General features: G+C 39.0%; 1 protein-coding gene and 1 non-coding gene across 2 annotated transcripts in view; both read right to left on the bottom strand.

The window, feature by feature from the left end:
* HSD17B4 (hydroxysteroid 17-beta dehydrogenase 4) overlaps nt 1–27,847 on the bottom strand; it is a 71,584-nt gene that overhangs the window by 32,725 nt on the left and 11,012 nt on the right. Inside the window, exons 5-13 of the mRNA XM_036309056.1 lie at nt 24,203–24,224; nt 24,051–24,097; nt 22,204–22,288; nt 20,763–20,950; nt 14,208–14,299; nt 11,901–11,925; nt 10,227–10,355; nt 4,338–4,444; nt 2,657–2,893 (exon numbers count right to left, since the gene is read on the bottom strand). Coding sequence (XP_036164949.1) covers nt 2,657–2,893; nt 4,338–4,444; nt 10,227–10,355; nt 11,901–11,925; nt 14,208–14,299; nt 20,763–20,950; nt 22,204–22,288; nt 24,051–24,097; nt 24,203–24,224 — 932 coding nt within the window. The remainder of the gene's footprint in view (nt 1–2,656; nt 2,894–4,337; nt 4,445–10,226; nt 10,356–11,900; nt 11,926–14,207; nt 14,300–20,762; nt 20,951–22,203; nt 22,289–24,050; nt 24,098–24,202; nt 24,225–27,847) is intronic.
* Nucleotides 22,527–22,690, bottom strand: LOC118657159. The gene has a single exon (XR_004967892.1). It is a non-coding gene; the product is annotated as a U1 spliceosomal RNA (small nuclear RNA).

Here is a 27,847-nt window from a genome sequence, read left to right as displayed (position 1 = left end):
CGCTAGTAACTTCAGGTCACACATACCAAATACAAACAACTCAACCAAAACACACACATAAACCTTCAAAACTATCTATAATAATCAAACCATAATATGCTAATTAGACCGGACATCCTTCCAGACGCCCTTCCAGACGAAGCCGGGGCTGTGAGGGAAGCCTGGGTCCCGAGTGCCAGAGAGAAGCCGGTGCCAGCAGCCGGAAGAAGGAAGGCCTAGTCTTGCACGAGTTTCATGTGTCGGGCCTCTAGTGTTCAAAATTAAAGTACTACCAATGCCGATATTTCCTTAGTATAATATCTTATAAATTATCTACAAAGAGTAGATACTAAGGACACTGTAACTTCATAGCCACTTAACCTCCAAATATATGTAGGAAAACAATAGGACAGGAAAAACAAAACCTGGCCCACATATTCCAAAGGCCACATTCCACTGCCATGGGACAGCTTAATTCCCAGTCTTCCTCAGAACCCAGAAGAGGAAAAAGGGTTAGGTGGTTGGCAGTGCTGGGAGGACAAATGAAGGATGCCTTACTGTATCATAAGGCCTGGAAACTCAAGGCTGGGAAGACTGGGATTCAAATGCCAAGACAGCCCTAGCTGGTTTGGCTCAGTGGACAGAGCATCGGTCTGTGGACTGAAGAGTCCCGGGTTCAAGGGCACATACCTCAGTTGCAGGCTCCTCCTCGGCCTGGGCCCTGGTCAGGGCATGTGGAGAAGGCAACCAACCGATGTGTTTCTTTCACATCAATATTTCTCTCTTTCTCTCTCTCTTCCACTCTCTCTAAAACTCAATGGAAAAATATCCTTGGGTAAGGATTACAAAATAAAAAATAAAAAAAGAATGCCAAGACAGCTATCATTCCAGGCTACAGGTTTTGAACACCATTTCTGATTTCCAATTCCTTTCAACCCTGAGGGACAATTCTGAAACATGTTTTGTTTGCTCTTACATTAAGCAAACAGAAGAACTGTTTGCAGCAGTTACCACGGGAGAGTGACTAAAACAGCAAACTGCTTGGCACACATTTCTCAACCCCCTCCCAACTTCATGAACTACTCTTAATAAAATAAGGGTATTCTCCTAAGTTCAACACAGCAATGGGATAATGGAACCTCCAGTAAATGGGTTCTCCAATCAAGGAGTTGCAGAAATGGTCTCATAGCACTGATTCAACAATTATCACTAGGCTCATTCTAAACCTTAATCCAAGGATTAAAATAAACCCCACCTCAAAAGCTTTCTCACAGTTGTTCACGCCTTCCTTTTTGAAACAATTTATTCACTTTGCTTTCCAAATACCATATTCTCCTGATATTCCTCATAACTCATACCTTACCAGCCATTCCCATGCAGTCTCTCTAATTTCTCCTCGTCTTTTCAACCACTAAACACTGCAGGGTCCCTAAACTCAAGATCTTCTCTACATATACTCACACATTAGGTAATTTCATGTCTTTAAATATCACTTAAATGCTACAAACCCCAATTAGACCTTACCCCCAAACTCTAGATTCATATGTTCAACTGCCCACTTTTTAACTCCACCTGCATGTATGATAGGCATCTCAAATCTGTTGGAAAACAACTAATTAACCCCACCTTAAAGTAACTACATATATCTATTTTATTAGACATAGTAATGTCATATGTAATTACTATACATATTAAATATGTTATATATAATTAATTATAAATAATATATATACAGGGTGGGACAAAAATAGGTGTACAGTTGTAAGTGAAACAGAGCTTATTCTTATATTGTTATTTACTAATTATTGTATTATTTTTCATATGAATAACTGTAAACCTACTTTTGCCCCACCTGTATATTATCATCCCAGTTGTCCAGACTACAAACCTTTATCCTTGACTTCTTTTTTCCACCCTCATATCCAGCCTTTTGCTTGAATTATTATAGTAGGCTCCTAACTGGTTTCCATGCTTCCATGCTTGGCTCCCATATAATTTATTCTTCACACAGTAGCGAAAATGAGCCTGTGAGTGAACACTGCCAGCTCATATCACCCCTCAGTTCAAAGTGCTACTAATGTCCCTACTCATTACTCAAGAGTATAAACTGAAATCCTTACAATGACTACAAGGTTCTCTTCTTCCACCACTGCTGCCTTCTCACTCTACAGCGACACTGGCCCCCTTGCTCACTCTACAGCTATATTGACCCCTTTGCTGTTCCAAAAATAAGCCAAGTATGCACCTGCCTCAGGGCCTTTTACACTTGTGTTTTCTGCCTCAAATACTCTTCCATGGGATAATTGCCTGGCTTGCTCCTTCCCCAATATCACCAGATAATGATGAACATATCCACTTTACAGATAAGAAAACAAGCTTTGAGAAGTTATTTACCCTTGGTCAGATAGCAAGTAAATAGCAGAGAGAGAATTAATAATATTATGTCAAGGTTATGGGAGTGAACATGACTGCTTCTTCTTTTTGTTTGCCTTTTCAACTACTAACCCTTTTCTCTGTTATTCTTAAAAAGAATATCAAAGGATATGCTAACTATCCCTGAATCAACCATTATAAACTGTTTTACTAATATACACGCACACATAAGGTATGATATTTATCAACCATATTTAAAGAAACAGAAAAAAAAAAACAAATAAAGGTTTCTTATTATGCATACCTTTGCTAAGTCAATTGAAAGCCCAGGAATCTCTACTAAGTCTCCACTCATTACAGATTTCTGAGCTATAACAACTCCAAAGGTAGGCAAACAGGAGAAGTCAGAATGTCCTTCATAAATAAACTTCAAATCCTTTGGTTCCTTGACCGATGCTCCCACTCCGAGAGCATACATAATAGTTTCCAGTTCCGTGTAGGCAGAAGAAAATGAAGGAAGCTTGTGGCCAACAGCTTCACCCTAGGGGGCAATTGTAGGAAATGATTTTTGCACTCATCTTTAAAATTTCAATTTTTCAAAACTATTCATTGCTTACATACCTACTTTTGTTTTTGGAAAGATGTGATTAAAATATTATTTTAATGAATTTAATGGAGTATTATAATTATTTCATGATATTTTTTTTTTTTTAAATAGAAACCAATTAGATAATGTGTGGAAAAGGACTGCATTTACAGGTAATTACATTTTTATTACTTGCTAACAGTTAGTATGTCTCGTTTTAAATTTTCCTATCTTTGAAGCTGGAAAGCCCTGTTAACTCAGCCACTATTAGCTACCCAAAAATAAGAAATTAAATTTAAAAAACCACATATTTATTATAAGTAGGAATAGTGAACTGCCCTATAATATCTATTACATAAAAATTCACTGTAAACAGATGAGCAAAATACTGCTTAATGCTTGTAAATTAGAATGCCTCATTATGGCTTTACGTGAAATGAGATTTTACCTGAAGTTCCTTCCTAGGAATGTACCTTATCTAAATGGATGTTGTAGTTTTCTATTTAGTGATGATATGCCTAGCTAATATGTAAAGCATATATTAGGTTATAAAAGAATGATGCCCAATTTTCAATCACTCCTTCTAAAGCAGGAGTCTTCAAACAATGCTGAGAGCTAAAAATGGTTTTTACATTTTTTCGGTGGTTAAAAAAAAAAGAAAATCAAGAAGAGCATGTGTTAGAAATAGTATCTGGTCCAGAAAGTCTAAAATATTTTATTATCTGGCCCTTTACTAAAGAAGTTTGCCAACTCCTATCCTGAAGTAAAAGCACACTTATAAACTGATCATCTTCTCAGCGTTAAAATTAGATGGTTAATTTTATCACTATGTCTGTCCTGAGTCACAAAACACCAAAATCACATGTGTCAAACAATTTACTTCTTACTATTTATGCATTACAAGTTTTTTTTTTAAAGGATGAGTACAAGAGATTATAAATCTGCAAACTTCATGAGCTATAATCACAATTCTATTAGAATTTGACACAATGCGAGGCTTTTTACTTGCAGCCATGCTGAAACATTTCTAAAAATACATACATCCTATCAAAGCTTTCCCTTACAAGAAATGACTCAGAAGAGGCACTATATAAATTAGCCTTTTCTAATAAGTTAGAAAAATAGTGACTAACATAGGATTATCAATGCTTCTGGGGGGGGAAAGACACCTAGTTATACTGAAGAAGAGAAAGTAAAGGTTACATTTAATATTTTAGCCTTGTGTTCAAATTTTATAAATATTTAGTAAATATTTTAAGAAAAGTTTTCTGGTCACTTATCTTTCCTATTAAACAACAGATGAATAGCTTGGAAAATATGTTTTGTATGAAACAAAAGAAAAAAGAGCAGGAAAAGGTCTCCCAAGAAGGCACAGCTTTAGGCATTTTTCCCCACTTACAGATCCTGAGGTGGCTTTTGATGATGCCGCATGGCTGGTATGATTTGCTGAAACTCCTCCATCTGAATCTATTTTACTTAGAACTCCGATTATACTGCCAGTTGATTCTAAAAAATAACAACAATAATAATGCCTTTGTTAAAGATGTGACTAAAGAAAGCTACAATGTGCTACATCAGCAACTTTAAACCTTTTTCATCTCATGGCACACAAAATCTCATTACTAAAATTCTGCGGCACACTAAAAATATACTTTTTGCCAATCTGACAAAAAAAAAAAATGGGTATAATTTTGATTCTTTTATACCAAACGGCTATTGTTGTGTTGGTTGTTGTCATTTTTTGAAAGTCTAAGGGTAAAGAGGTCAATACTTTAAAAATTCTTGAGGAACATCAGTGTGCCTGCTGTGGCACACTGGTTGAAAATCACTGTGCTAGATAATTTTTCCTATAACGTTCAGCAAGTCTGCTGCAGACTCTAGACTGGCACTCATGAACTGAATGTATAATGTCAGGCTATTATGGGAAAAAGTTGTGAAAGACTTTGAAATAGACTACAGATAACTGGGTGTTTTCAACTGAAAACAAGACACTGTCCAACATGCTCTTCGCAGGTTATGACCCTAAGGAGGCTCTGAGCTTTGCAATGTCTTTGAACAATTTTACAACTCTGTAAAGCGGGATCCACAGACATGCAATTTCTGTTTGGTGGAGGGACAACTAATTTCCCTTCTCTGACCACCATCACCCTTTCCCCAGGATCAAATAATGCCAAGATTACCCCTAGGTCCCTGTTCAAGGAGTAGCTCTGAAGATAGTACTAAAAATTCTTCCAGACAAAACGGTCATTCTGACCAGTGCCTCCACACAGGTTTTGGAAACTGCTATTCTGGGGTCTTAAGGTTAATAAAGAAGAATCATGGAGCAACCACATATGCCATACGATTCCAAAGGCACTGGGACCTTCCCTAACAAACGTTATGGGCCTCCTTCTAAACTCAGAGAAAAACTACAACCAAACTACAGAATGTGAGAGGACCGGGGACATCTGCCCCTCCTGGTGACACTAATGGAGAGGATTTTTCCTACTAGTCCTATACTTTCTTCCCCACTCAGACTGCCGCCTAGAGGGGGCTATTTAACTGAAAGTCACCTTAATGAAGCTGGAAGTACCACACTCAGAGTGAGACAACCTGAGTTAACTCATGGCTCAAACACTGAGAAAGCTTGGAACATTTATTTAGTTTTTCTGGGATTTAGTTCATCATCTATAAAATGAGAAGTGGTATAGGTAGGTGCTCTAGACCAGCGGTCGCCAACCTTTCAGACCTCATGGACCACCAGTGGTCCTGTGAACCACCGATTGGCAACCGTTGCTCCAAAGGTTTCCTTAAACCAGTGGTCGCCAACCTTTTGGACCTCATGGACCACCAGTGGTCTGCAGACTATCAGCTGGCGACCACTGCTCTAGAGGGTCTCAATTCTATTAAAAATGTGAAATTTTTTCTTCTACCTGTACTTCAAATACAAGACATAGCTTGCAATCTATCCTATCTAATAATAGACAAACATGGTAATTAACCATACCTCTGACACACTTCCTATAGGCTAATCAGGGCGATATGCAAATTAACTGCCAACCAAGATGGCAGCCAGCAGCCAGGCAGCTGAAGTGAACAGGAGTCTTGCTTGCTCCAGTGATGGAGGAAGCCAAGGTTCCCCGCCTGCCGCTGCCAGCCTCTGAGCTGCACTCTAAGCAACAATGTTGCAATTATAGAAGCTAAACCATCCCCAGAAACCTGCTTTCAGCCAGCCGGGAACTCAGAGCTGGAGTTGCAACAGTATTACAATTATAGAACCCAAACTAAGCCAGATCAGCAGCCGAGGTCTCAGAGCTGGAGCTGAGCCTCAGAGCTAAAGCCGGCTCTCAGTGCCAGTGACAGCCATAGAAGGTAAATAAATCCCAGAATAAAAAAAAAAAAAAGAAAAAAAAAAAAAAAACAGAAAAAAAGGAGAGGTTGGGAGCTTCAGTCACCCGCCAGCCTGAAAATGGCCCTCAGCCCCTCACCCAGACTGGCCAGGCACCCCAGTGGGGACCCCCACCCTGAAGGATTGTGACCAGCTGCAAACAGCCATCATCCCCTCATCCAGGCTGGCCAGGCACCCAAGCGGGACCCCCACCTTGATCCGGGACACCCTTCAGGGCAAACCAGCCGGCCCCCACCCGTGCACCAGGCCTCTATCCTATATAATAAAAGGGTAATATGAAAACTGACCCTAACAGCAGAAAGACTGGGAATGACTATGACACACACTGACCACCAGGGGGCAGACGCTCAATGCAGGAGCTGCCCTCTGGTGGTCAGGGTGCTCTCACATGGGAGAAGCTCTGCTGAGCCACAAGCCAGGCTGATGGCTGTCAGCACAGTGGTGGTGGTGGGAGCCTCTCCTGCCTCCTCAGCAGCGCTAAGGATGTCCGATTGCAGTTTAGGCCTGCTCCCCGCTGGCAAGTGGACATCCCCCGAGGGCTGCTGGGCTGCCAGAGGGCTGTCTGATTGCCATCTTAGGCCCAATCCCCCGGGGAGTGGGCCTAAGCCAGCAGGTGGTCATCCTCTGAGGGGTACCAGACTGCGAGAGGGCACAGGCCAGGCTGAGGAACCCCCCCTCCCTGCCAAGTGCACAATTTTTTGTGCACCGGGCCTCCAGTATATATATAAAAGGCTAATATGCAAAGTGTCCCCCAGGAGTTCAACCGGGAGACAGGGAGTACGATTGCTTGCTATGATGTGTGCTGACCACCAGGGGTCGGTGCGGAACGAAGGAAGGCCCTGGCCAGCAGCCAGCAGACAGGGAAGGAAGGCCCCAGCTGGCAGCCAGAAGGCCCCAACTGGCCCTGATCCTTGGCCAGGCCTAGGGACCCTACCCGTGCACAAATTTCATGCGCCAGGCCTCTAGTTTATAATAACATAATTCATTTAGTTAGCTTTTTCTTTATATTAGTCCAATACTTTCAAGTCAATAAAGTGGAACTTTGACATCAGAGGAAAGTTTTTAATATACTTCTTCCTTTTTCCTTTCATTCATTTACACTGATAGGCAACTGCTATTGATAGACTAAATTTATCTCAACTATCAAAATACAGAATATAGAAAATGCTACCATTAATGACATAACAATTATGTTATCATCTGATTGAGGAAAAGCACAATAAAATTTCAGTGTATTTACCAGCAGGCAGCCAAGCGTTATTAAGGAAAAAAAACAGAATAGTCATTTGTCTGATATATTATTCTATCAAACATTAAATATATAATTACTAAGAGGGGAAAAAGAGTTCTCTGTGAAATAACCCTAATTCATGATCTTTCCCAAAATAGTCCTTTAAATTTTATATACTACTAGAGGCCCGGTGCACAAAATTCGTGCACAGGTTGGGGGAGGTCCTTCAACCCGGCCTGCACCCTCTTCAATTGGGACATCCCTCTCACAATCTGGGACTGCTGGCTCCTAACCACTCACCTGCCTGCCTGCCTGGTCGCCCCTAACCACCTCTGCCTGTTGGCCAGATGCCTCTAACTCTGTGGTTCCACAAAATACCACGTGCGGGCACACACATACAGTGCGATTAAAACTTCGTGGCCCATGCGCAGAAGTCGGTATTTTCTGGAAGAGCCACACTCAAGGGGCCAAAGAGCCGCATGTGGCTCGCGAGCCGCAGTTTGCCAAGCCGCAGTTTGCCAACCACTGCCCTAACTGCTCCCCTGCCAATCTAATCGCCCCTAATTGCCTCTTCCTGCCAACCTGATTGCCCTTAACTGCTCCCTCATGCCGGCCTGATCGCTCCCTAACTGCTCCCCCCTGCCGGCCTGATCACCCCCTGACTGCTCTCCCCTGCTGGCCTGATCGCCCCTAACCACCTCTGCCTCAGCCCCTGCCACCATGGCTTTATGTGGATGGATGTCCAGAAGATGTCTGGAAGATGTCCAGTCTAATTAGCATATTACCCTTTTATTAGTATAGATTATGCACATGTGAGTTATAGTAGAAAAAATAATGTGACTTTTATTGGTTATCTACTTCTGTGGCATATCATAGATGATTCAATAATTCAAGGTAACGAGCATTACTAAACCCTATGAGTTCTGTGCTATGCTAACACCAACTACTAAAGAAGTACATACAAGATATAGTCTCTGCCTCTAAAAGCACTTACTATGCAATTAAGAAACCACACTATGGGGGACCCTTTCCCCCTCCCCACGTGGGAGTCCACTCTGTGGGACTCTTTCCCTCTCCCCACGTGGGAGTCTGTACTTGTTCTTCAATAAATCTCCACCTTTGCTATACAACTCTCTGTCTGTGGATTCATTCTTCAACTCCAGCGGACAAAGAATCTGGGTTCCAGTCCAAAAATTCCGTTTCAAATCGGTGTGTTGGCCGGGAATTTCTCCCTAAGTCAGTCAACCCTCTCCACATCGAACGATGTATTCTCCAGGGCCAAAACCAAAGCAGGCATGGATCAGTCAAGTAAAGGTCACTATGGCAACTGCGGCTGCAAAAAAAAGTCTCCCATGTAAGGATAAAGTGGTGCCAGGTTGGGAGCGTTAGGTTTCCGCCAGTCGCAAGTCAAAGCCCAGCCATCGACTAAATGAGTGCTTCGGTCCCTGCCCAGCTCCGAAGATCAAAGAGGCAATTCCTCCCCCTGGTTCGAGAATCTCAAATGTCCTTAGATGGAAAGCGTGTTCTCTACACTACAAAAAGACAGTCCATTAGGATGTATCCTCAAGAATTTGGATAAGTTTGACCCACAAACCTTGAAAAGAAAGCGCCTGATTTTTTTTCTGCACTCAGGTTTGGCCTCTACCAACTAGCAAATGGAGAGAGTTGGCCCTCAGAGGGAAGCCTCAGGTATAACACCATCCTACAATTAGATCTTTTTTGTAGGAAAAACAGGAAATGGTCAGAAGTTCCATATGTCCAAACTTTCTTTACCCTAAGGGACAAGCCAGATTTATATTAAAAATGTAAAGTAGCCGAAACCGGTTTGGCTCAGTGGATAGAGCATCGGCCTGCGGACTGAGGGGTTCCGGGTTTGATTCCGGTCAAGGGCATGTACCTGGGTTGTGGGCACGTCCCCAGTTGGGGATGTGCAGGAGGCAGCTGATAGATGTTTCTCTCTCATCGATGTTTCTAGCTCTCTATCTCTCTCCCTTCCTCTCTGTAAAAAATCAATAAAATATATTAAAAAAAAGAAAAGAAAAAAAGAAACCACACTATGAAACAAGAGCAGTGAGAAGCAGTAATGACTAGATGCTCTAGTTGTAACAGTTCAGCTACAAGAGAGATCGGCGTAGCCCAGAATATCTGGGGAGGTTTTGTTGAACATATAGGCCTTTAGCTTTTCTAAAGAAGTCCTAATAAAAGGAAGAAGAGGCATTTTAGAAAGACAGAGAAACAGTGGCAAAGACAAAGTGCCAGAACAGCAAATCTTTGCACCAAACAGAACAGAGCTAACCCTAAATAAAATAGGCTTAAATAAACCTTTTGAGAAATAACGAAAAATCAGGTCAGGTAAGGAGCAAATGGTTAGATAATGGAAGACTTTGAAACAAACCACCAGATGAGAAGTAGATGCATTAAGCATAAATGAATAACTTACCTCACACACCAAAAAAAAAAAAGGAGACTATAAAAAACCTGAAAAACTGACAGTGGGAGTGACATACATATCTTAAATTTGAAGAGTTCTAATACACATTAGAGTAAAAAATGTATTCTAGATGATTTATGTGTCTAAGTCATCACAGTTAAAATACAAAGAAATTCCATAAAAAGAATAAATTGCCTCTGGTTCCCCAGCCAGGACTGGACTGAGTGGGACTCTTTACCTTCAATTCTCTGAGGCTTGCTGGCATTTTCAAAGTCACAGATCTTTCTCCAGTTAGCCTTCACTGCCTCAGGAGTCATCGGCTGATTCCTCTGTCTTACAATTGCCCCAAGGCTCCGCTCCCAGCGCACTGGTTATAGAAACAAAAATAAGATACTGAACACATAGTTTAAGTAAAGTAAAATTCATAAGAGTTCCTTGAATTTTTTTAACTTTAAGAAAAAGGAAATTCAGAAAAAGGATTCCACTTCTAAAGAGTTTTCCTACATGCCTTAAAGTTGATATTTCTAAAATAACAAATCCATTAAGATCATGTCAATTTTTTAAGAAAATATTTGAAACTGAAGGGAAAAACCTTTCCTCTTACTATACCAAACACAATTAAATGCAGAATGAAATGCTAAATCAGAAAGAGTTATATACATACTATCATGCAAAAAAACTCACTTCATGACCACAGATCATTTGGGAAATATTCTTCAAGATAACAGAACAGAGCTTCGTTGGATAGTAAACCGAGACTAGTAGTGATAACAGATCAAAAAGTTCAGACAGCCAAATACTATATCAAAATAATTTTTCTTTTTCCTCCCTTTGTTCTTCCTCCTTTTCCACAGGAAGTCAACTAGCACTCACAGATTCACAAAAATCATTACTACTGCATAAGTTCCATGAGAATTAACATTGTTTTCTTTTCAAAAGACAGGAATAAATAACCACTAGTAACTTATTTAAATATAATGGTCAGATTCAGATGATTATTAAACTGAAGATCTATCTTGGAGAATAACAGAAATGACTGCTTCTAGAGCTTTCCTATTAATAAAGTCCCAGACACAGCTTTTATTGTAAGAATGGATCTTCCTTTTTAAAATTGATATCATAAGACACTTAATTGAGTAATATAATTTACTTCAATAACTGGAGAGAAGAGATGAAAATATTGATAATCTACAATGCTCTCCAATAATGGTACTCTTTTAAATAATTCAATTAATTTTTATACCACTAGCCAACTGCAAACATAAATTGGGATACAGGAATTTTTACAATTTTTAAAAATTGCCTTAGAAAAGCAATTATCCAATCTGGAGCTCACAAGGTTTAAGGGCTGGGGTAAGAGAGGCTTGAAGCTAAATGAATTTACTAGTGGGCTGAAGGGAAATAATTTCCACAGATCGGTTGCAATTTCTGTCCCACAAAATTGTCCATGTGACTCTATGTCTCTTGATGTCTCATGCTCTAAGGAAAAAAGAATTAAATGAGAGAGCTGGAGAACTTGCCTGCTGTGGCTCTTCCCATCTTTTTAAAAACCAGCTCCCCCTCCGTCCCACCCTCCCACTGACAGTAAGAACAAGCACATGGCATGCCAGAGATGTGGGAAGACATCAATACAGAGACTATGCTGTCTGAAGGAAGAGCCAGTTCTGGATAAGAAGAGGCAAATCCTCAATAAGGATTGCCAACGGAAAGAAAATAAAACAGATTCTTGAAAATGCTACAAGTCTGCAGGACAACTTCCAGGTTTTAGAATACCTGGTGGTATAACAATGTTTAAGATTGAGTGTGTGTGCACTAGATTCAATGGTTAGGCATTTGACAAGATCTTTATCCAGCTCTAATTAGATATGCAGGTTTAAAGATATGGAAATAATGTATAGCAAAAGAGACTTACATTTTCCAATCCATCCTGCTCCAACCTACCAAGAAGAGGAAAAAAAGTTAAACCATCTAATGTGAAATCACTAACAAAATTTTTAAAATGTAAAAAACAGGCAACTATCTTACTAAGAATATTAGAATACTAGATGACAAAGGATAAAAACAATACAAATATCCACTGGCCCTCGTGACCGCACTGTTCATGTTATCACAGTAGAAATATAAAGCAGCACAATGTAGTAGAAATCATGTAGTAGAAAAAAGACTCTGATGTCAGAAACCAAGGTTTAACACCAGTTCTTCTTACTGACTAGTTATGTGACCCTGGTCAAATTATTTGACTTTCCTAAAGCTAAGTTTCCACTTAGGTAAAATAAGGATAATAATACACTCTTCGTGAGGTAATCATGAAGGTTAAAAAATATAAATTATAAAATTGCCTAATCTTAGTGGCTATAGGCTTAAAGGTATGACTTTTTTTTTTTCCATCTTTTTCAAAGGTCTGATTTTTTAATCACCCTTTGCCTTTATATTAACAGGCCCACACTTTTTATAACAGACCCATCAGTCCTGATGCTGTCAAAGTAGATAAATCAGCAGTGGTTTTGACAAGTCAAAAGAGATACATTTTTTATCATATTTGGGGAGTGAAGCAACAAACTACAAGCTCCTCTCAGGTGCTAGAAACAACAGCTTCAACTGAGCCAAAGGAACTGTATCTGCCATCCCAGTTGTCTATTAGGACTTTACTTTCAAGGTTTAAGTCAGGATATCACACACACATACCTTACTTTATTTTATCAATCATACATACCAAATTTCCTCACTAAAAATGTACACAATATCATAAAAGAAAACAACACACAGAATTTCATCTATCCAGGATCCTGTGTATGTTTATTGTGTGTAAAATGCATATCTAAAAACAACTACTAGTGTAAAATGCACATCTAATAAAAGACTGGAAGAGAATACATAAGAATATTAATAGTAATTATCTCTAAATAGTAGTAATGTGGGTGATTTTTTTCTTCTAAATATTTTCCTGTATATTTGAAGTTGTCTACAAAAAGCACATATTATTTTTGTTCCCAGAAATTAAATAATTGTAAAAGGTAAAAAGATTTTTTAAAATTCCCTAATAAGATTAAACACACACACACACACAACAACAACAACAACAACAACAAAAAACAAAAACAAAAACAAAAAAAACAGGCTGGTAAAATTTTGAGCTTGATATTATTAAATTTTCTTCCTCTGTAAATTTAGTGTAGTAAAGTTCTTTCCCACTCTAATTGTCCACAATTCACACCCAATGATTGTGATTAAGAAACAGAGGCACATATCTCCACTTAAACATAGAAAGACTGTTTTTTATTTACTTATCTGCTTTTTGTTCAAATGAATCAGGCTAAAATAATATTCACTTCAAACTGAGTCAGGTTATTTTACTACTAAGAAATATTTTTGGATATCATTCTATTCCTCATACAACAGGTTCATTATTACTAGAGGAGGGGAGTCATAAAATATATCAACAGTTCATGCTAGAAAGGTAAAAAGAGATCAAACTCAAATGAGAAAAAAATGCATAAAGTGGCATAAAGAGATCTAAATGGACTTTGACTATGGGTCTCAATGGGTGATGTAATTATATGGGTTTTTTTGGTTTTTTAATTCTACAATAAACATTTAAAGCTTTGCAACAAGGAAAAAGGGAAGAGTTTATTTTAAAAGTTAAGATAAATAATAAGCTGTGTTTACTGATCTATCACACCCAGACTAAATTCCTGCTATACTGATATATTTAAATTGAGGGGTGACTGCTAGGTACTATGTACTAGGTTCTATACTAAGAGTTTAAAACTATGATTTCTGTTTGCCACAAAAAAAACTAAAGTTCAGGGAGGTTAATTTGTACAAAATTCCAGCAAGCCAGCAACTGCCAGAATATCAGTACTAAAATACCAGAACTAAAAATCTGGCCTGGCTGACTCTAAGCCCTAAGCTCATCCTTCCACTTTACCACTGAGCTTCTCAAACCCAATGAGACTTTCTATATTTGATTATACACCCCAAACCAGCCACATTTTCATTTGGTAAGAATATCAGAAATGAAGAAAGTTAAAAGAGAATTTATGAAGTTGCAGTTACTTTCTCAAAATATTCCTTAATTATAATATAACCTTAAGATTTTTTAAAAATCAAATGATGCTGTTTTAAAAATGTGAGCAATTGGAAAATACTAATTTTTAAATAATTTTCATATCTAAATACACAATATTGCTTTGAAAGAAAGCAGGAAGGTACAGAATACCTCAAACAAGCCACCGTTTTCCTCACAACTCTCATGGCACAGCCAAAGGACCAGGGGTGCCACGTAATCTGGCTTCAGTGCTTCCAGAATATCTGAAATAAATACCCCCCAAACAAGTTTATAAACAAGAATATGTACACACTTCAGCAATCATGTTACTTTCTGAAAATTTCTTACTTATAAAATGATAGGCAATTCAGAGACATTTCAAATAACAAGAACAAATTTATATGTACAAAATTAGAGTAACACTCAAGGCTTTTCAAAGAATTTTTTCCATCACAAAAGAGATATTCCTAAAGTTCTCTCAAGTTCGAATATTAAATACATCAGACATACCTTTTCCAAGATGGATAACATACTATTCAGGAGAAGTCAGTTACAGCTGCCTAGGCAAAGACTGGTGAGCAGAGCTATGTATGACATAGGAACTTAGCTACCATTCGTTCCCAAAACTATTTCACTCTCCCAGCCATTAACCAGAAGCTAGAAAACTAAACACACACACACACACACACACACACACACACACACACACACACAAAAAAAAAAAAAAAAACAGCCTTGAAAATTGCAATGTTAGTGGGATAATGATGTGAGATGAACCTTGCAACCGTGTAAGATAATGATGTGAAATGAACCTTGAAACTGCATAAGATGATGGTGTGAAATGAACCTTGCAACCATTACTGATCAGTAACAAAGTGTAAGAAATATTTTCCCATTGCATCCTTTCTGTGAGCAACGTAACCAAGCAGAAAGGTACCACACAAGGAGTATGAAGACCTGGATTTTACTGCTAGCCCTGCCAAGCAGGCAATTCAGGACTGTGAACACATCACTCAACTCCCCTGGACATGTCTTCTCAGTAAGACGGTAAGTAAAATGCTTTTCCTGCCTATTCCATCAAGTTGTTCCAAGGCTCAAATGAGATACAATTTGCTAATATACTTTATAATCTTTAAAGAATAAAATAATTGCACATTTTAATTGTGAAATTATGAAATATAATTTTATATTAATATGCTAAAGTAACAAAGATGACATTTACAGTCTCTATAAATTAAAGAGCAGCTCCAAAAACTTTTCATTTCATAGCCTCTAAAAGTTCTCAAGTATGCAAAAAATCCAATGGTACACTGTCTCCACTCTGTTATAAGCATGAGGAGAAAACCAAAGGGAGAATCCAACTTCTTAAATGACATGACAAAACAAATTCTTAATCTATACAGATGTTTGCGTTGACTAACTTTATAGTATTGAATGCAGCAATTAACACATTAATGAAATCCAACTCACCATCTATTATCTTAGGTGATAAAAAAAAAAAAGAGCATGTCGTATAAGAAGAATACTTCTGACTTGCATTTTATTTCACATATTGTCACTAATAATTTAAGTAAATATTCTTGCTTTCCAGTACTCAAAATACATTCCAAACTCCAACGTTAGTTAGCATCTTATTAAGCCCGATTTTATTAACAAAAAACAGGATGAAGGAGGTAAGTGAAATTCCTGAGAATATCACAATGAGATACAATTTCATACTAACTAGATTGACACATACAAACAATGCCAAGTTTTGGGGAAGGACCAGGCATAGGGAAGGGTTAACTCAGAAGGCCAGGGTTGCTTAAACTTTGCACAATCCTAAGAAAGGTCTGTCTTCAGGACTGGAGCTTGGCCAGCTCCTGAGGGGTGAGCTCTGAGCCTCTGGATACGCGGCCTAGTAGGAGTGAGTCCCTGGGCCATGCTGAAGCAGTTTGATCAGATGGTTTATGCTAAGGATGTGACGTACAGAGAAGTCTTTTTGCTCTGAGGGGATGGAGTCTGAGTGGCTGAGTTAAATCACACAGGAGCTGCTTGCTTACATGACTGACTTCCAATAAAAAGCCTGGACACCAAGGCTCAGGAGGGCTTCCCTGGCTGGCAACATTTTACAGCATCCATCCTGGTTTCTCATGAATTTCACTCTGTATGCCTTTCCCCCTAGCTGATTTTAACTTGTATATTTCACTATAAAAAACCACAACCATGAGCATAACAGCTTTGCTGAGTACTGTGAATTCTTCTAGAGAATTATGGAGCCTGGGGTGATCCTGGAAAACCCCAATCCAACCATAGGTCAGTGAGAACTCTGTAACGACTGATGAATGTTATATTGGCTTAACCCATTTGAAAATTATTTAGCATTATGTGAAGTTTAACATTAGTATATTCCATAACTCAGCCATTTTACTTCTAAGTACACAACCTAGAAATATCCTTGCTGTGTGACTCTGGACACATGAACAAGAATGGAAACTGGAAACAAACCCAGATGTCCACTAGTAAGAATTAGATAAATTCACATAATGGACTATTACAGAACTATTATATAAATGAGTGAACTACAGCTATAAATAATATAAATTAATGTTAGAAATATAACATTGTGCAATCCCCCCCAAAAATACAGTATGTTACAATTTTATGAATATCAAAACAAGCAAACCAAATAGTTTTTAGCCACGTATTTATTATTTTTTAAATTTAATTAATATTTAAATGGTTTAGTATTTTTTAAAGAAAAATGGTACAGAAATGAAAACCAATCATTTTCTTTAAGTTATTACATCTTGGGGAAGCAAGAGGGTTGGGATGAAAGAATAACAAACATAGATTTAAGTTACTGGTAATGCCCCGATTTAGAGGTTGCATGACAGCTAGTCTTCAAAATGGCCCTAGTGATTCCCCATCTCCTCTTATTCACCCCTTTTTGTAGTCCCTTCCGACAATGTACCAGGATTGCTCTCTGTGACTACTAGAATAGGGCACTTCTGAAATTAAAAGATACTGCAACTTCTGTCTGATGGCTGTTTCTCTTTTTCAAATTATTAGCTCTGGGGGACGTCAGCTGCCCTACCAAGAGTAGTCCTATGGAGAAAACCACATTATGAGAAACTGAGGCCTCCTGCTGTCATGTGCATGTCTGAGCTTAGAAGTGGATGCTCTGACCCAGACAAGATTTCAAAGGACCAGAGTCCCAGAAAATATCTTCATTAAATATCTTTACAGAAAACATCTTCATTAAACCCCAAAATTTCCCAGCTAAGCCACTGAAAACTCCTGATCCCAGAAACTGTGTGAGATAATAAATGTTTATTGTTTTAGTCTACTAAATGTTAGAATGATTTATCACAGAATAGTAAATAACTAATAAAACTTGGGAAGTTAGTTCATGGCTATTCATTCTAGGACAGTGATGGCGAACCTTTTGAGCTCAGTGTGTCAGCATTTTGAAAAACCCTAACTTAACTCTGGTGCCGTGTCACATATAGAAATTTTTTGATATTTGCAACCATAGTAAAACAAAGACTTATATTTTTGATATTTATTTTATAAATTTAAATGCCATTTAACAAAGAAAAATCAACCAAAAAAATGAGTTTGCGTGTCACCTCTGACACACGTGTCATAGGTTCGCCATCACTGTTCTAGGATTATGTTTTATTTCATGTAAGAAACATGTAAGTTACATACATTTCTTTCCATTTATCAAATATATTTCAAATAGAAAAAAGAAACTGCAAATGTCTGCACACATTACTTGTAACATCTGGTTTTTTAACAAATAATTCTTATAATAGCCTGTAAGTGGATATTTCAGAGAGAAGAAATATCTGTGCAAAATTAATTTTCAGCTTTTTCTAAGCTATTAAAAAAGGTAATAAAAAACAAAATAGGGTTGCAAGATAATGACACAGAAAGATCTTTAACTCACTTCCTCCCACTCACAGACCAAATATACCTTACATACAGAGAAATTTCTCCTGAAGCGACACTTGGGGCTGACTGAACAGCTTCTGCACAACAAATGGCATAGGGACCAGACAGAGAAGGGTAGGCGATACGGAGACATGGTAATGAGGGGACCCATCCCCAACACAGTGGCCTGCAGTAGGAATATCACTGAGCGGCCCGCATGCAGACCACCTGCCCTGGGGCACAGCGAGAAAACAGCAGTCTAAAGGGCACCTAGACTATATGTGAGGAAATCCATTTACAAACCCTAGTGTGCCTGCCACACGGGTGGAGAACTGCTGGAACTCTCTCCAGGATCAGAGGTAGCAAAGAGCATCATTTTTATGTTACCCCCTCCACCTTACTAGCAGGGGTGAGAGCACAGTGCAGGCACTCTAGCTGGCCTGCCATGGCCATTCCATGTCCCTGAGTCCCTGGCTCACGCCAGCACCAACCATTCCCCAAAGGTGGCTCCAGTGAAGAGTGTCCTGGGACCCCCAAACCTGCATGCAGTCCAACTGCCCTGCCAGGGTAGAACTGGTGAGTCATACCCTATGTCATCCCCAGCCCATGCCTCCTCCATATCTAGCTGTCCCACCAAGGCAGCACCAGCAGTACATACCCTAGCTCCAGCCATTCTGCCAAGACAACCAAAACACAGTGCCCCCCAGGACCTCCAGGCCCACACCCACTGTAGCTCCAGCCATCCCACCAAGGCAGCCCCAGCATGGCAGTGCCCCAGGACACTCCAACCCACACCTGCTCCAGCTCCAGCCATTCCACCAAAATGGCCTTGACAGAGCGTGTCCTGGGATGCCTCAGAACTACACCTGTTCCAGTTCTAGCCAGCCTGCCAAAACCACCTGGCACACACAATCAATACGCTCCTATGCAAGGCTGCTCCTTCAAGACTGGAAGAAGTGGCTGTGTTGCCTAATTCATAGAAACAAATACAGAAAGTCAAACAAAATGGGGAGATATAGAAATACATTTCAAACAAAAGAACAAAATAAAACAGAAACACTAATTAAACAAACATAAGTAATTTACCTGATAAAAAGTTCAAAGTAATAGTCATAAAGATACTCACTGAACTCAGGAGAAGAATGAAAGAACACAGGGAGAACTTCAACAAAGGAAAAAAGACACACACACAAGAAAAAAGCAATCAGAGCAGAAGAATGTAACTGAAATAAAAAGTAAACTAGAGGAAATTAACAACAGAGTGGTTGGTATGGAAGAACAGATCAGCAATCTGAAAGACATAATAGTGAAAATCATTCCATCAGAGCATCAAAAAGAAAAAAAAATAATAAAGATAGTTTAAGGGACCTCTAGAACAACATCAAGCATACTAACACTCACATTATAGGGATCCCAGAAGTGGGCAAGAGAAAGAAAGGGGTAGAAAACTCATTTGAAGAAACAGTCGTTGAAAACTTCCCTAATCTGGAGAAGAAAACAGACATCCGGGTTCAGCAAGTCCTAAACAACATGAACCTAAAGAAATCTATTCCAAGACATCCACACTAATAAAAGAGAAACATGTAAATTGGTTGTCACTCTGCTATGCCCACCAGCCAATCAGGACGAGTATGCAAATTAACCCAACAAAGATGGCGGGTTAATTTGCATATGCAAGCGCAGAGTGAAGACTGAAGATTGAAGAGGCTTGCAGCAGAGAAGCCAAGCCTCACTGTGGCCAGAGGGGAGAAGCCAAGCCTCACTGTGGCCAGAGAGGAGAAGCCTAACCTTGAGGCTTGGCTTCTCTGCTGTGGCTGGACCAAAGGCCTGGGTCCCGGGTGCCAGAGGAAAACCGGTGCCGGCAGCTAGGGGAAGGAAGGCCTATTGTGTGAATCTTCGTGTAACGGGCCTCTAGTTTATAATAAAGATGGTAAAAGTTAAAAGACAGAGAGAGAATTTTAGAGGTAGCAAGAGAAAACTGACTTGTCACATTCAAGGGAAACCCCATAAGGCTATCAACTGATTTTTCAGTAGAAACTTTATAGGCCAGAAGGGATATTTAAAATGATGACAAGGAAAAACTTACATCCCAGACCTTGCTGTGGGGCAAGGTTATCAATCAGAATTGGAGGAGTGTTTCCCAGAGAAGCTAAAACTCAAGAAGTTCATCACCACTAAACCAATAAGGAAGCACTTTCCTTAAGCGACATATTATATCAGATGGCCTTAATAGATATTACAGAACCTTTCATCCCAATACTGCAGAATACAGTCTTTTCAAATACAAATGGAACATTCTCCAGGATATGTCACATTTGGCCACAAAACAAGTCTTAATAAATTAAAGAATACTGAAATCATATCAAGTGCCTTTTCTGACAACAGCATGGAACTAGAAATCAATTACAAGAAAAATCTAGAAAAAATACAAACACATGGAGACTAAACAACATGCTACTAAACAACCAATAGTTCAATACTCTATTAATTATTTTTTAAAATTATTATTATTATAAAACAGTAAGAATGCTATTACCACGTTCTATAAAAAATATATTTATGTATACTGTATAAACCTACACAGAGAAAAAGAATGAAAGTGTATCTCAGTGTGGTAGAATTATGGCTCATTTTTTAATCCTTCTCTTGTGCTTTTCTAAAATTTTTGTAATGAACACACATTATACATAATGCTATTTTAAACTGTAGGAAAATAATTTTTTAACTATTCAGAAAATTAAATACTTTTGCAAAGCTCACCTCACACAGATTTGTGGGTAACAGCACTGAAAAATCTAAGCTACTTACCTTCAGGCATGACAGTCTTGGTCAGCCGTGATCCAGCAGTAGGGGCAATAGTATTACAATGAATGTTGTTTTTCTGGCCTTCAATTGCAAGAGTATTTGCAAGGCCCAGAAGACCCAGCTTTGCAGCACTATAATTTGCCTGGCCAAAGTTGCCATATATTCCTGAAGCCGATGAAGTCATAATTATCCTAAAAGGAAAATCAATCCCCCAATATCATCTTTGCTATGATTTTATAATGCTACAACTGTATGTCTTTCGTTCTTTTCAGTACTATTACACCTGTCAAAAACAACTCTGTATATTGCCATTAGATTCTTACAATCATGATGCATATACCTAAAACAATAGTAATAATAAAATTAATTTCGGCCCTGGACAGGTAGCTGAGTTAGTTAGAGCACCATCCTAATATGCTAAGGTTGCCCCAGTCAGGGCACATATAAGAAACAACCAATGAATGCATAAATAAGTCAAACAGCAAAACAATGTCTCTTTCTTTCTCTCTCTCTCTCTCTCTCTCTCTCTCTCTCTCTCTCACTGGTTCTCTCTCTCCTTCCTTCCCTTTCACTCTCTAAAATCAATAAATAAAATTAAAAATAAATGATAATGATAATAATAATAATAAAAGTAATCTCTCAAACTTCAACTATAAGATTTAACTGTTTTAAAAAGAATCCCTGTTTAGAACCAAATAAATTCAATTATAAGAATGTTCATTCATTATCTATTGAAAACAACAATAAATATTTATAAACATAAAATAAACTGGCAATACATATGTTAAAGTTTTAGTAAGAAATATTAGATAAAGCAGTTCTAATTCTTCAGTACTCATCACTTTGACCCTCTCCCTTTCTGGATAACATTAAATGCCTCATATTAAAACAATGCCATCTCATCATCTCACCCAATCTGACAAATTTACTAGCTCTACCACGTTCTGAGTACTCACAGAGATGCAACTATGAGAGTTGTAGAGTTCCTAAACAGTTTATAAAGACTACCTCATGTCTCACAAGTACCAACTAACAGGAAACAGCCACTCATTTCTCCTGAGTTAGTCACTGGATACACAAAATGATATTTTGGTTAGAGAATAAAGTACAGGTATGTCCTCAATGTTTACACGGCTAAAATATCAGCACAGCAGAAAAATCATTAATAATGAAAAGTAGGTGAAAAAAATACATAAAGCTGTCCAGCTCAGCTAATCTATAACTAAATGACCAATTTAATGAGAGGGTATGTGCCAAAACTACACCTAAAAAGCCCACACATATATGATGATGTTTTCCTCAATATCAAAGCAATTATGATTCCCTCTACACAAGAACCCACACACATTTCTTATAAGTACCGCGCACTAACCAATTGCGCGACTGGAGCTCCGAAGAACCCACACACATTTCTAATCCCCCTGGAAAGCATATGCAACTCTACCTTCCAAATTTCTGTTTCTTCATGTGATCCCATGCTGCCCGGGTCACTTGGAATGAGCCCCGCAAATGAACTTTATGGATTAAATCTAAAACAAGAAATTATTTTTAGTATATATTTTGTCAAAAATTCCAACAGACGTCTCAGAGTCAACATAAGCAATGATTTACTTATAAACTCATTTTAAACCTAGCATTCAAAATCAACTGAGTAAATATTTTTGCCTTTGTTCCAGTTAGGAAAAACCAATACCTGTTTTGCCTATCACTTATGATAAAATTACTGAAACCCTGTACATATCTAAATACAATGACATCTTTTTTCCATAGGTGTGAGCGAGAACACAGTCCTCCACTACCACAAATTATGCAGTCGAATTTCCCACATTTGGGGAAATCGCAGGGGTCAGCATATGCAGAATGCAATGGATAAGGCTCCCCCTGGGAAAAACACCTTGGTGATCATGGTATTTCCCATGACAGGTAAGCATGGTACAATGCCATCTTTAATTTATGCCTACTTTATATAAAAAATCACTACCTTTACATATATAGTTGGGACTCGACACAAACATTAGTTAAAGCATAATCACAAACCACACAGTTCATCATCAAGAAATGTTTACAAATGCTCAGTATATATCCCTATTTTTCCCAGGGTTTATAAATGAGTTAGAGAGAATTGGGGGTTTGGGGGATAGAAAATAAGAGAAAAGAGGGAGGGCGGAGAAAGTGAGAAAGAATGCTAATCTAATGAATAGACAACCTGGGGAATGGTTCAGATAGACAAAAACCTGTAGATTTAATTTTTAACTCAATTTATTTATATATAATTTGATATTTTAATTATTAAGTTTTTAACCATTCTTATTTTTGTTTCAATCTGGGGGTCTCATTAAATGTTTTCATGTATATGTTAGAAGAATAATGTTAAGAGTGAAAAAAAGAAATTTAAAGGGGGTAGGGAGGTAGTAGTTAGGATGGTGAGCTGAGGATGAAACCAGAGGAGGAAACATCCCAGTCCAACAAGAGCTGAAAAGAAAGTGCCAACATAAACCCCCTTTGCCAACAAATCTTATCTTAGCTTCTTTTTTACTCCAATTCCTACAAGGGAAGAGGAAACTAAAAGCCCTTCTTTGCTTCACTCTAAGTCACAAAGATATATTTTGCTTCTTCCAACAGAACTTGTGGCCATATTCCTCAGGAGCACACACTATAAATGATGAGAGAATTCACCTCAGTTATCATGCCTGTCACTGTCTCAGCCATCATTGCTTGTTTTAGTTCTGATAGCCAATGAAAGCAAGGGCAAAGAAGAGTGAACAGAAAAAACATTTTTTTCCTAACTGTGATTTGTTCATTATCTAAACTCAATCTTTCCTAATGGAAAATTTTCCTACTTATTAGAAGCTTCAAAATTACATCTAGATTTTCCTACCCATTACTAAGATTTCCATCATTTTTAGTGCCCCGGGCTACCTTCCATATCCTGTTCTTGCTCTTGAAATAAGAATCACACAGCCAGAGAAGCATGATGCAGGCTGTTCGAAAGAGTTAATACTGCTAGGAAATGCTGACAATCTCTCAAGGGAAAAACAAATCAACAGGCACAAAATCCTTTTGAATAACTTCTGACAACTGATTTAAATTTTTTAAAATTTCTCAAATGTTTAAAAAAATCAGCTGTTTCCAAGTGTTCATCATTTTCAGGTATAAAGCTTATGCATTACTTACATTAGCAGAAGTAGATAAAAGCAAGTTTTTTCTTAAATGTAGAAATTTATCAAATATTAAAAGGCTAAATGGACAGGTATACTAGTATTCCAGAGACATGTATTAAAAACAACTTACCCCAGTCTTCATCACTTATTCTACTAAAGGAACGATCCCTCAGAATTCTAAAAAAATGATATTATATTGGTTAGTGTAGGGAAGGAGTATACAGTTAAAAATAAAAAAACTTTGTATGCACATTACTAAAAATGAAAAAAATAAATACTCACCCAGCATTGTTAACCACAACATCTGCAATATAAAAAGATCCAGGTCACAAATATATAAGCAAGCATATTAATTGGTAAAGAGTGCTATCAGAACAAAACTTTATATGTAAAGAAAAAAAAATCTATTCACAGAACCACAGCCAGTACCACACTGAATCAGGGCTTTGCTCTCAAACTTACATATCTAAATTTTTCCATCTCTACATTCTGCTGAAATTATATCATCTTATTTATATAATTAGCTATTGCACAACTCTTAGGTTCTTAGGATTCAGGGGTAACCACAAGCCATTCCTCATTTAACCACAAAATTCACTCAGAAAGTTAAAAGCTGAAAGGGTTTTTCCTTGCCACTCAAAAATCAAAAGCCCAGGAAGAAAACCAATACTTTAAACAATAAAGAATTTAAAAAAAAGGAAACCGATGTCTTAACACATAATTGTATTAGTATTCCTCTTATGAAAAGAAATTATATATTTTAAGGTGAACCACCATCATGTAACTATTTTCACCTATGACTTCCCACCTTTGTGGTCTTGATTCCTCTGTCACTATATGTGAACATGTCTCTTAGGAGCTCAACCAAACATGACTAGAAAAACAAATATGCTTGACAGGAAAAACAAAGGAATACATTCAAATTACAAAAAAAATAATGTTTTCCAGATTGTAAACATATTGGGCTAGTTTGCAATAATGTTTCTCTCTAGAATTCAATAATCAACCACTTATTAAAAACTAGAGGCCCTCGGCCTGGCCAGCAATCAGGGCCCATTGGGGCTGGGCCGGCTGGGCCAACTGGACGGGGGGAGGGCCGGGGAGGTTGGCTAGCCGGGCCAGGGGGAGGGGCCGAGGGAGGTTGGCCACCGCCCCCCCACCCCCCCCCCCCCCCCCCCGCATCAGGGCAACTGGGGCTGGCCGGCCATGGGGAGGAAACAGGGGAGGTTGGCCAGCCATGGGAGGTTGGCTGTGGGAGTGCACTGACCACCAGGGTGCAGCTCCTGCATTGAGCATCTGCCTCCTGGTGGTCAATGAGGATCATAGCGACCGGAAAGGCATATATATATAGACTAGAGGCCCAATGCACAAAATTCGTGCAAGGGACTCAGCCCTCACAGTCGCCGCTTCATCTGGAAGGTCGTCTGGAAGGACATCTGGAAGGTCATTCGGCTGTCCGGTCTAATTAGCATATTACACTTTTATTACTATAGATGTGTGGAACTAAACCAGGAAGATTATCTAGAGAACGGCTGACTAAATGACATATTGGAAATACTTCTTTAAAAATGAAGATTTTTTATTATACAGTTGACTATTGAACAACAGGGGTTTGAAATGCATGGGTCCACTTATATGTATTTTTATTTTCATAAATATATCAGAAAAATTTTTAGAGATTTGCAACAATGTGAAAAACTTGCAGATAAACCACAAACTCTAGAAATATTTTTTAAAAACTTAAGGAAAATTATGTATGTCATGAATACATAAAATATATGTAGATACCAGTAGTCTATTTTATCATTTATTATCATAAAATATATACAAGTCTACTACAAAAAGTTAAAGTTTATAAAAATGTGCAAGCACAGATCATAAGTGGTACCATTCACAGTAGAGAAAAGTAAACAACTGTAAGGATGCACAATTAAATAAATGCATAAAGTTAACTGTATTATATATTGTACTATTGTGATAATTTTCTAGCCACCTTGCAATGACATCAAGTGTTGCAAGTATCCAATTAAAATGCCATGTAAACCTTATGCAGTTTGGCTCAGTGGGTAGAATATCAGTCAGCAGACTGAAGGGTCCTGGGTTTGATTCCTGTCAAGGACACATACTTTGGTTGCAGGCTCGATTCCCCTGGCCCTGATCAGGGTGTGTGTGGAAGACAACCAATAACTGTGTCTCTCTCACATCGACGTTTCTCTCTCTCTCTGCCTCTCCCCCTCCCTCCCACTCTCTAAAAATCAATGAGAAAATATCCTCGGGAGAGGATTACCAAAAACAAATGCCATGTGATGCTAATCGCTCCTCATGAGAAGTTCCTCTCTTCAGCAAATTGTGTATAGCAGCAAAAAGTAATGTTTTCATTTTTTAGTGCAATATGAAGTGCCACTCACTAGTGGTGCTGGAAATGCTCCCAAGAAGCAGCAAAAAGTCATGACATTATAAGAAAAAGTTGAGCCAGTTCTCTTACATTAACTGCCTAAGAGACTCGCTGTAAAAAGCAACAACCTCTCCTCTTCCTGTCCACAAAGCAGCAACCACATGTGAGTGCATCTCCATCCACACTGGCCAGGCTGGTGTCCAGATCGGCAATGCCTGCTGGTAGCTCTACTAGAACAGGTTGGGACTGTAGCATGACCAGATGCCAAGTGACAAGCAGGCGCTCTCCATTTACTCAGCCCCCCAGGTTTCCACAGCTGGTTAGCCCTACTCCTCCATCCTCACCACCCACACCACCCTAGAGCACTCTATGCCTTCATGGTGGACAATGAGAACATCTACATCTCTTGTAGAAAACTTGATATTGAGCACCCAACCTATACTAACCAGAATAGGGTGATAGGTCAAATTGTGTCTTCCATCACTAAATCCCTCAGATTTTTTAAAATATATATTTTTATTGATTTCAGAGAGGAAGTGAGAGGGAGAGAGAGAGAGAAACATCAATGATGAGAGCGAATCATTGATTGGCTGCTTCCTGCACACACATCTCCCTGCTGGGGATCAAATCCACAACCCAGGCACGTGCCCTGACTGAGAATCGAACCATGACCTCCTGGTTGATAGGTGGATGCTCAACCACTGAGCCATGCCAGTCAGGCATGCTTTCCGATGATCTGATGGACCCCTGAATGTTGATCTGGCAGAACTCCAGACCAACCCAATGCACTATCCCTGCATCCACTTCCCTCTGGCCACGTATGCCCAAAATCTCTGCTGAGAAAGCCCACCAAGAACGGCTGTCTGTAACAGAGATCACCAATGTGTGCTTTGAGCCAGCCAACCAGGTGGTGAAATGTGACTCTCACCACGATAAATACATGGCTTGCTGCCTGTTGTACAGAGGTGACATGGTTCCCAGAGATGTCAGTGCTGCCACTGCCACCATCAAGACGAAGTTGATCACCCAGTGTGTGAACTGGCACCCCACTGGCTTCAAAGTTGGCATTAATTACCAGCCTCCCACTGTGGTATCAGGTGGAAACCTGGCCAACGTACAGCAAGCTGTGTTCACGCTGAGCAATACCACAGCTACTGCTGAGGCCTGGGTCGCCTGGACAAGTTTGACCTGATGCAAGGCCAAGCGTGCCTTTGTTCACTGGTACGTGCGTGGGTGAGGGCATGGAGGAAGGAGAGCTTTCTGAGGCCCATGAGGACATGGCTGCCTTTGAGAGAAATTATGAGGAGGTTGGTGTGGATTCTGTTGAAGGAAAGGGTGAGGAAGAAGGAGAGGAATAAAGTTAAAATGTCACAACAGTGCTGCTTTTACAGGGAAGCTTATTCTATTTTTTTAAATTTCTTTATTGATTAAGGTATTACATATGTGTCCTTATCTGACCATAACCCCCCCCACCCCCGACCTCCCCAACTCATGCCCTCACCCCCCTGCTGTCTGTGTCCATTAGTTAGGGT

Source organism: Myotis myotis, unplaced genomic scaffold (genome assembly GCF_014108235.1).
Source record: "Myotis myotis isolate mMyoMyo1 unplaced genomic scaffold, mMyoMyo1.p scaffold_m19_p_5, whole genome shotgun sequence".
Taxonomy (NCBI): domain Eukaryota; kingdom Metazoa; phylum Chordata; class Mammalia; order Chiroptera; family Vespertilionidae; genus Myotis; species Myotis myotis.
The sequence above is the reverse complement of the archived record's forward strand: the minus strand, read 5'-3'. Positions and strand labels throughout refer to the sequence as shown.